A 10310-nucleotide genomic window follows, 5' to 3' on the forward strand; every position below is an offset into this window, starting at 1 on the left:
TCATGGCGCCATTGATTACTGGGACAGGCCAAATTCTGCAGCTGGAGAGTGGATTTAAGGAGGGGGGCGGAAATCACCAAAAGAAGAGGAAGGTTGACTGTTGTAACTTCAGATCTTCCTTATGGTTTCCTGTGTAGCACAGTACTGTCAAACTGTGTGAGTTCTCCAACTGAACAGCAGTGCAAGCAGATAAAAAACTGGGCCTCAAAAAAGCACAACATGTCTAACAGAATGTCATACTGCACAATTAAGAATGACAGATCAAGTAATACTAAAGTCTAAAGATGCCAAGCATTTAACTAGGTTCTGCAAGCCAAATTCAACCCTCCTCTGGATTTCTCAGTCCACAAACACGCCAGAACACAAAATTTCACAATGGTGGAAACTGGTAATATTTTTAAGACCAAATGTTCTAAATAATAAAAAATTAAGACAAATCTCCAACTGATTTTCACCACTGCTAAAAACCACACACATCTCTGTACTGACAAAATATCTCTTCTTTAAATCTAGAGTATGAATTCAACCCCTGCAACTTGAAGAGTTTCACATCCGCGAACTAAAACTGAACCACATGCTTCTTACTGCCAGAAGAAAACTTTTTTTCCTGGATTTCATGATACTGAGGCACAGGGAAAGCACCAAGAGTGAGGAGTAGCACGGTCTCTGAATCAGTACTATCTGGTTGCTGTGCACCATATTCATCTTTAGGAGCTGTGACTCCAGAGTTGTACTGAGGGGCCAGACTCACTTCTGAACTGAACACTCACAGAAAAGTGGAAGCCACCTTAACAAACATTTCTATCATATATGCTCTTGCTGTATTTTCAAACATCCAGGTTTGATGCCTGCAGAAGAAAAACAAGGTTAGTTGTTTTACAATATCCTGACATGAGTTGCCCAAGTCAATTTGCAATACGGACACTTTCAGAGAAAGACCTGTATTCAGTGCTGCCCAATTCCAAAACCAGCAGAAAGGTGTGGATTTTTCCCCCCTCAAATAATACATATGCAATTCAAGTCTCTCTCTAAAATTGCAGACCAAAAAGCAGTGTCTGAAGAAAGCATAGACAAAAGACTGATTAGACCTATCTGCTTTTGAGCAATACATAACAGTGTAACTATATTGGCTATGTTACATCAGCTAACATAGGCAGGTCACTAAAATGACAACAGCTTTATTTCCTTAGCTACTACAGGATGACATTTGTGTCTCTGTAATGACAGTAATTCAGTAAGGTGCTAACCTGCACACTGAAAGAAGTTTTGAAATGAATTTATCTCCTTGCAAGCAGAACAGAAACAAGCTCTGCCAAAGTAGGAAGCAGAATGGGTTATCCCTATTTTACAGTCAGAAAGACTGTAAAAATAGAAGTAAAAATATAAAAAATAAAAGGCTGTCTTTTCTATATTATCAGTAATTTTGAATGCCCAGGTTGAGGCAGTAGGAGTGTGGATACCCAGACCTTCTGAAAACCAGGTCTCAAATACTGCAAGCCACTAGGTCTGCAAAGAGAGAGCCAGGAATGAGCTGTACAGGAGGCGTGCTGAAGCTCCGTGGTCTGGAGATTAGGAGCATGCATCACGCTGGACACAGTTAACTGTGTCAGTGATATTACCTGCGCTCCTCTGTTGTCCAAATATACCAGACTGCACAGCATTCTTACCCTACATGCTGGTTTACACTGCAAAACCCGAACCAAAGAAGGTTGCAGGAACAGCAGCAAGGAGAACTGAAGAACTTCCAGTCCAGTAAGGGGCAACAAGGAGTGGGTGAAACTTCTGCACAACTCCCAGAGAGCTCATCATTGCCTGGCTAATGCTTTGGTGCCAGCGGGCTCAGGATTTACCAGCAGAGCATCATCCCATTACACTACCAAGTGCCTCAGCTGAAGGAGCTGATGCTCCAGAGGAGGCTGGAAGGAAAAAGAGCATGGGAAACAAAGCCACTCCAACAGCAGGAGAGCCAGGAGGTGAGCAAAGGAGCAGGCTGCAGGTTAAAGGGCTGCTGTGCTCTGTGCTCCCAGCATCCTGTGGAACTGGAGCTGAGCCACTGCAGTCCCGTCCCTGTACTACCATACCCCTCTCCCAAATAAATCTCTTGTGATCACAACGAGTTAACAGACCTCAGCTGGTTACAGAAGGGATGCCTTGTCTCCAAAACCTTTACGACTCACCACTTTGTGATACAGACATCTCATTCCTTCACTTACAGCTGTAACAGCTGCCAGTGATGCGAGGGGCCCATTATTCACAACGAGAAAGCATGGATGAGAGTGATCATAAATCGCAGACAAGGCTGCCTCTGTTCTGCTACATGCTCACACGTTAAAATTACGCTGGAGTAGCAAAGGAGCTACCTCATGGAACAAGGAAAACCACCCTCCTAACTGCTGTCCTACATAAGGGAGGACGACCGATACTGTTTTCTTAGTGGCACATAAAAGAACAGCGACAGAGATGTGCACCCACACCCATTCTGGGAACGGTACCTTATGGCGAGTTAGATTCGCCTGGACTTAAAGAGAGGACTGGCTCACTTCTCCGTGTTCCACAGGACGGTGCCCCTCTTACCTCTGCAGGACTGATTACACAGCGACAGCGTTTTAACAGCCCAAAGCAAACCTACCCATGACCCCAGACCAACTTCCTCGCCTCTAATCCTCAACCGCCCCTCACAACGTGCTCGGACCTCTTGGTTTAACCCAGCAGGAAACGTCTAAACCAAGCAGCCCGGCACCAAGTGCCGTAACTCGCCAGCAGGACGAAACAAAGCCGAGAGCCTCCCCACCGCACGGGCGCTCACTCACATACACCCCAAGTTGCAGGCAGGCGGCAGCCCGCCGGCTCGGCCGCCCGGCCCGGCCCGGCCCCGCACCGCACCGCACCGCACCGCCCCGCACCTCCCGGCCGGGGCAGGGCTCCGTGCCGCCGGTACTCACACATCCAAGCGCCGGCGGTGGCGCGGCTCGGACATCAGCCGGCAGCGGGGACCCGGACCGGCGGCGAGCCCCGAGCCCCGCAGCCCGCCGCCACCGCAGCTGCCCGGGAGACGTGGCAGTGAGGGCTGATGCTCTCATCACAGGGCGACAGGCGGCGGCGGCAGCACACACCGCGGAGACCGCCGGCCCAGGCCGGCCCAGGGAGGGAAGAGCGCTGAGGGGCGGGGCGGCCGCGCCGAGCCGCCATCTTGGTGGTGGCAGCAGGGCTGCCGCCGAGGAGGTGCTCCCTCACTTTACGTGCTTAATGCTGCACCAGGTACATTTTGGTGCTTTAGAATCGCAAGTAATAATAATAGAATTACAGACTGGTTTGGGTTGGAAGGGACTTTAAAGCTCGTCCAGTTCCAACCCCCCTGCCATGGGCAGGGACACCTTCCACTAGACCAGGTTGCTCCTGGCCTTGAACACTGCCAGGGATGGGGCGGCCACAGCTTTTCCGGGCACCCTGTGCCAGCGCCTCAGCACCCTCACAGGGAAGAACTTCTGCCTGAGAGCTCATCTCAATCTCCCTTCTGTCAGGTTAAAGCCATTCTCCTTTGTCCTATCACTACATACCTTTGTAAAAAGTCCCTCTCCATATTCCATGTAGGCCCATTTAAGTACTGAGAGCTGCTATGACATGTCGCCAGAGCCTTCTCTTCTCCGGGCTGAACAAGGCTAATCAACCCAGAAAGCTCTGTGCTTTGCATCATGAAATCACAGACTGGTTTTGGTTGGAAGGGGCCTTAAAGCTCATCCAATTCCAATCCTTCTGCTACGGGCAGGGACACCTCACACTAGACCAGGCTGCTCAAAGCCTGGTCCAACCTGGCCCTGAACACTAAATCATAACTAACTGCTTCATTACAGTCAGCAAATCTATGACTGAACATCAGCAGCTGAAAAGTCCCGCTCCTGCTGCCACCCTCAGCTGAGGTGCGAGGCAGGCGCCTCACTGGAGCAGACCTGGGCCACCCGGCTGTGTGAGAAGCCACACACGGGTGCTCAGGACACCGAGAGGCAGCGCAGAGCCGGCAGCGGGGAAGGGACACGGGGCAGTACCTGCAACAGCCACCAAGCGGCAGCAGATAGCCAAAGGTGGCACGAAACCGACCCAAGGCTTTCTTGAGGGGCTTTCAGCAGGTGCCAGCCCAGAGCTGGGGAGCTGCACGGGTGGAAAGACACCTCTTTGAATGATGAGCTTCCACAGTCACAACGAGATAGACCTCCCAAGGAGCCAGAGGAAATACTGGAGGAAAGAAATAATCTTATGTGTGAGCAATAGACTATAATAAATGGGGTAGAGTTGGCTTAACCAATCCTTTCCACTGTTCTAACTTTTAAAATGGTCTGGAAGGGGCTCTGGTACAGTCTCATTGTCTTATCAGTGCGGTTGGGCTTGTTTCTGATACAGAATTCTACCTCCTCATTTCCTGCCTGCAGGGAATACATGTGCCTCATGTGTTCACTTTCCTTCCTCAGCCGCAGCAGCATCTTCTGATCATTTTCACATCTACGAAAGTGAAAACAGCAGCCACACTCCAAACAGACCCATGTGCCTGCCTCACTGCCCTCACACCTCAGCTTTGCTCACCCTTCTCCCTACAGCCACAGAAACGACCAGGCACATCCCAGCTGGACCAGCCAGTTGTGGCCACAGACCTGCATCTGCACTTCAGTAATACACACCTTCTACTAGGAAACCTGCCAAAGCGTTCCACTGTCCCAGAGCAGCTGGAAAAAAAACCCTCAAGCTAAACTGTGAAATCTTAGAAAAAAGATATTGTTCTTAACCTCAGACCAGGTGTCTCCAAGGCCTGAGGCCCCTGCCCCAAGAGAAAGCTGCTCTTTGTGTAAAAAATGCCCAGGATATCTTAGCTGATGGAGCTGTGCAACAGGGCACGGTAAGGCAGGAGTCAGGTTTGTGCTATTTCAGCAGGGGTGAGATTCCTTTTCGGCTGTAAATCTGAACACCAGTGGAATTCAATGAAATGATATGGAGATGGGTGCCTCATCTTTTCCTTTCTCATTCTCACATGGAAACAGGATGTGACAATTTATTCTATCTTTGATAACGCTGTTTCAGAAATACCTTACTTTTATCTGCCAAGGCCCTTGTGCCCAATCCATGACACCTGGTATTTTTATCACTGAATTCCTTACAGAGCTCTGTAAACATTTGGGCCCTTGGGTCTCCTCATAGTTGCATGGAAACTGTAATCCAGACTGAGCTAACGAAACTTGGACTGAGGAACAAGGAGCAGATCAGGCAGAATGTAAAAGATGAGACCATCTTTTGCATTTTGGGAAATTGGCATGGGAATTCACCATGTGAAACACTGGATTACAGCCATGAGAAGCCCAGGGAGGTATGGGCGAAAAGATCCATGTTCAAAAACACCCCTCCTCTCTCATTCAGTGTGTAACTGCTACAGGGACTTTGATAGAGCATACATACTGAGTTACTACACCAACAGACAGCACGTGGCAAACACTAATGCTGTAAAACTTCTTGCACTCTCAGCCAGCAACATACTTGATTTGGTGTTTATCTCTGTTCCTGTTTTCTTCTAGCTTTCATTTCCTTTCTGGTACTTCAGGTTAACACCCTCTTCATCTGGTTCTCACTTCTGCCATGCTTCGTGTCTATTTCACGCTGTCCCTTAGAAGGCCTAACCCCTTTTCCTTGCTGCTCACTCTCCTTCCTGTTTCAAATCCCTTTCCATTCTTATCAATTTAATTCCTTCCTTTCTCTTTTTATCAAACATCCCCTCTATCCTTTTACTCCAGGGCTATTGCCCCACAGTCCGTGGGACACTGGTGGCTGTGACCCAGACCAGCCCTGTAAATTTACCCTGGGATACAGCTGATGCTTAATTCAGAGTCAAAGCCTTAACTCTACAACACAAAGATACAACTTTGGTCTTGTGTACAACATATCTATACAATGAGGGGTTCCACCACAGTGTAGCTGCAGTGACATGAAATTCAGCATAAACCAATTGCTTGAACATCCACCAGTTGCTAGGATGACTTTTGAAGTCCACTTTAAGCTCCTTTCTACTGACATCACACTGTTATTGGCACCTGCCCCATGTTAGAGTAAGTTCTGTTTTGCTGACTTGTGCAACTGTGACAGTGAGCCATCACCACCAGAATATACTACCATGGAAGTTGTTCTGTGCTGCAGAATGGTTAGTTAGTGTGTCCAAGGATTGGGTTCCAAGGTTTAAAATAAGAGTGTAGGTGAGAAAACCAGGAGCACAGAACTCTGGATTTAACACAGCAATACTAACACTTCTACAGAATACACACTAGTGTCACAGGGACTGTGAGTCACTCATGTCTTCTCTGTTTAAGGTAGAACTTCCTCTTGTGGACACACAAACACCAGTTAGTCTTTGTGCACAAAACACTGCCTGGGAAGTCCAATGTGTCTTCCAAAGGTTCCTCTGCACCACCTCTGCATGCAAGACAGGGCCACTGCTCTTGTTCACCTTTCAAGGCCGCATTGCATTAGGCGAACAGCTTTTATCTGAGAGTTTTATCAGGTAAGAGGCCTGTGTTTAAGCTGTGAGATTGAAGAGCAAAGATGAAGAAAGGCTGCTTTCACACTTGCTGCCAGGAAGAGCATCCAATGTGGACTTTGGATCTGTATCCAAGAAAACAGTACTTCTAGACATCTACAATTTTCCTTCAGATCACTGATGCCTCTGTGAACAGGAAACTAACCTGCAGGACTTTAAAACCTTTTAAAACCTACTCCTGCTCCACAAACAGCAACACTAACAGAAACAGACCCTAGTGACCCATCTTCTGACTCTGCTCAGAAATTCCACTGCTTCTATAACACCGTGCTGAGGTAAAGTACATTGAGGATTGCTTTTAGTAGCACTAAGACCCTGCTGCTATGGATTTGACTTCTGAGGAAACCTGTTAATGCTATGCTAAGGAAACCAAAGAGGCACCAGGTTTTCTGTCTGGTATCACTGTCTCTTCCCAGACAAGACAAAAAGAGGTCCGTTCATCACCTCAGCACAACAATGTTAATCAACATGCCTTGTACTCTGTGTCCCTCCCCAAACCGGAGATGTGGCATTCCACTGACATACCAGCTGCTAAATTTACAGCTAATTATTTATTGGCATTATTTCCACAATAAGGATTTTACTTTTTCCAAAGATTTCAAAAACATTATTTATACTTTGAAAACTTTGAGTCACTGGGATATTTTTTGGGGGGGGTGTGTGGTGAAAATAGCTTGTACTACATTTGCATGTGGCAAATATTCTGGGCAGCTTAAGTTGGTTCTTCTCCTCCCCGTGAGGGATGAGGCCCTGGCACAGGCTGCCCGGAAAAGCTGTGGCTGTCCCGGCCCTGACAGTGTTCAAGGCCAGGCTGGATGGCACTTGGAGCAATCTGGTCTAGTGGAAAGTATCCCAAGGTCCTTTCCAGCTCAAGTCACTCTGGGACTCTACAAATGAGATTAAAATCAACAGCTAAAGATGGCACCTAGGACAACCTGCATTTCTGAGGCAGGCGAAAATGTAAGGTTTTGCTTAATAAAAGATTAGATTGCTGAAGGACACTTCAGACTCAGGATCCTTCTCAGTACAGATTCTGACCCCATGAGATACATACAGAGGGTTTTAGTTTTTGGAACAAGCATAGGATTTAGTCCTGCAGAAAGAAACCTGATTAAAGAAACCTGGCAAACGTTGAAACTGATAGATAAGGACACTTGTGGGGGAAAACACGCAGAGGAACTTTTATAATAGTGTAGCCATAGAAGAACTGGTATCATTTAACACAGTGTTCTGTGGGCCATAAACAGAATTAGTTGTTGTTTCCCTATTTGTTTCCCACATCCCCCATGATGCTTTCACTGCAGTAGCCCAAGTTTCCTGCACATCTTTCATACCCATGTAACACAGTATTCCTGATGCCTCTGAGCCCACACTTGCAGATCCCAACTCACTTCCAGCATCTTCACATGTACCACTGGCCATTTCCTCTCTGACCTTCCCTATCCCGTGAGACTCCCACCACAGTAGCTCCAGGTAGGTCCCATCATTCACTTACCTCTCTCTGCTGGCCTGTGAGATGAGGAACAATGTGATCTGCTGCGTGTGTCGGGACACAAAATACATACTGATTAAATCTGCAGCATGCATGTGGCCTGACAAGCTGGAGAATGCTGATACACTCTCACTGGGTCACATAATGACTAATGCTCTCTGTCACCCTCTCAGCAGTGTCTGCTGCATCTACAGCTCTGATTCTCACAGCACTAACAGAAACTTACTGTCTTTGAGAGCGATGTTGCTTTGGCAGATTTGATTACAATCAACAACTAGCATCTGGATTCTAAAAGCCAACTAAAACTATCAATAGGTGTCACTGATGCCATTAGAAATGGGGTCACTTGTGAAGTTTTTACTGGACAACTACTCATGTATATTTAATTTTGGATTATCAACTGCCTTTGCTATTTACAAGCAAGAAGAAATTTAACACTGTCGTTCCTTCTCTCTCAGATCTAATTTCATAGAATCATAGAATAAACTCTGCTGGAAAAGACCTTTAAGACCATCATGTCCAACTGTTCCCCAGCACTGCCAAGGCCACCAGTAACTGATGGCACTGAGGGCCTCATCTACACAGTGTGTGAACGCTTGCAGGGACGATGACTCCAGCACTGCCCAGGGCAGTCTGTTTCGATGCCTGAGCACCCTCTCAGTGAGCCCTTTCTGACAGTTTCAGTGGATGTTTTTTTATTTTTTCTTGCAAAAATATTTGCCACATTTTGCTTCATTTAATTTCTTACACTTTGAGATTCTCTCCTGATGCTTCTAGCAGGATTTCTCACCACAAAAGCTACTGAATTTTGCCTTTTTCTTGAGTTTTTAGTGCTTGACAGCAAATTCCTCTTGGATGCAACCTTACAGAGGTCTGGGGCTGATTTGTTCCAGCCCCTGATAGGCATGCATGCAGGGTTACCCTAGAGCCAGGCACACTCAGCAGGCCAGTTTGTGATCATCCCTACTGCTCCCCCTTTGCTTTTCTTACCATTGTCAGTGAAATGGCTTCAATATTTTGACCAAATAATGTAACTTGGCTGGTACATAGAATAATTTTGGCTGGTAGGGGCAGTTAGGCTGGGGAGTTTTGATGGAGAAACAGCAAACATTACATTTTAGCCATATGAACTCTGGTTAATCCATACAGTGATTTGTACTGCAGGTGAAAAGACTTTCAAGGCTTTTTTCGTATAGTAAGAAAAATACTGATGAATAGTTCAGGTTGGGAGGGACATTCAAAGCTCATCTAGTCCAACTTCCTGCAATGAGCAGGGGTATCTCCAACTAGATCAAGGTGCCCAGAATCACATCAGCCTGGCCTGGAATGTCTCCAGGGATGGGGCATCCACCACGACTCTGGGCAACCTGTGCTAGTGTTTTATTACTTTCAGCGTAAATAATTTCCTCCTCACACCCAGCATGTATCTTCGAAGTTCTGTCTGCACTGTTAGGGCCCAACACAGAAAGCCCTGCTGTGATTCTGCTTCACGAAGGGGAACACCTTTCTCTTTCCTGAGCAACCAGGTTTTGGAAACAGGCATCTGAAGTCCTCATTCCTGAGACTGAGGAACTCCTGCTGAGCTCCCTCCAATTTCACTGCAGAGAACTGCCAAACGGAACAGACGAATCTGGAGAGGAAGCAAACCTCCCAACTTCTGGTGAGCACCACCACATGCTGCGATGCCCGTGGCCCTCAAAACTCCTTTCCAGCTTCAATACCCCCCCCCCCCCCCAAAGCTCCAAACCCTGACCCTCCTGCAAGACCTGTCAGGGACCTGCCACCCAGCCACGCACACCTCGGGCGGGCTGAGCGGCGGGCACTATCTGAACCGTGCTGATAACGCTGTGACTCCAGCGTTTGCTCTGCAACCCTAAAGCAAACAAGCGGATAAGGCCCGCACTAACCGCTACTCGTAACCGCGCCAAGGCCGCTCTAGCCCCTCCGACGGGGGTCTTTGTGGCAGGAGGCGGCCGCTCTATCCCCGCGCTCTATGATCGGAGGCGGTGTTGACGGGAGGCGGCGGTCACAGCGGAGCAACCGGGGTGCGGTGCGAGGCCTGTAATAAACACATACATAAGCTCCTGGAGCTAGTTATAATATTCCCCGCCTGTACGCGGGAATTACGAGTAAGAGTAATGCAGTAGTGAAAGCATATAAACCTGTCACAAATACTGAGCAGGACGCCTGTGGCTACGGGCATGCGCCCAGCGCTGTTGCTTTTGCTTTACCGACTTTGTCCCTCAATAA

General features: G+C 47.8%; 1 protein-coding gene across 4 annotated transcripts in view; it reads right to left on the minus strand.

Moving 5' to 3' along the window:
• TMEM39A (transmembrane protein 39A) overlaps positions 1–10310 on the minus strand; it is a 28763-nt gene that overhangs the window by 18358 nt on the left and 95 nt on the right. Inside the window, exons 1-2 of one of the 4 annotated variants that reach the window (XM_065676334.1) lie at positions 10223–10299; positions 9968–10119 (exon numbers count right to left, since the gene is read on the minus strand). The exons of 1 other annotated variant lie outside the window; for it this stretch is intronic. Coding sequence is in view for 1 of the 3 variants with exons in the window: in XM_065676332.1 (XP_065532404.1) it covers positions 2943–2946 (4 nt within the window). In the remaining 2 variants the exon portion in view is untranslated. Of the gene's footprint in view, positions 1–2942; positions 3114–9967; positions 10120–10222; positions 10300–10310 lie in introns of those variants that run through there. 2 more of the 4 variants (XM_065676333.1, XM_065676332.1) reach the window with 2 other exon arrangements.

The sequence above is a fragment of the Lathamus discolor genome, chromosome 4, assembly GCF_037157495.1.
Source record: "Lathamus discolor isolate bLatDis1 chromosome 4, bLatDis1.hap1, whole genome shotgun sequence".
In the NCBI taxonomy this organism is placed as follows: domain Eukaryota; kingdom Metazoa; phylum Chordata; class Aves; order Psittaciformes; family Psittacidae; genus Lathamus; species Lathamus discolor.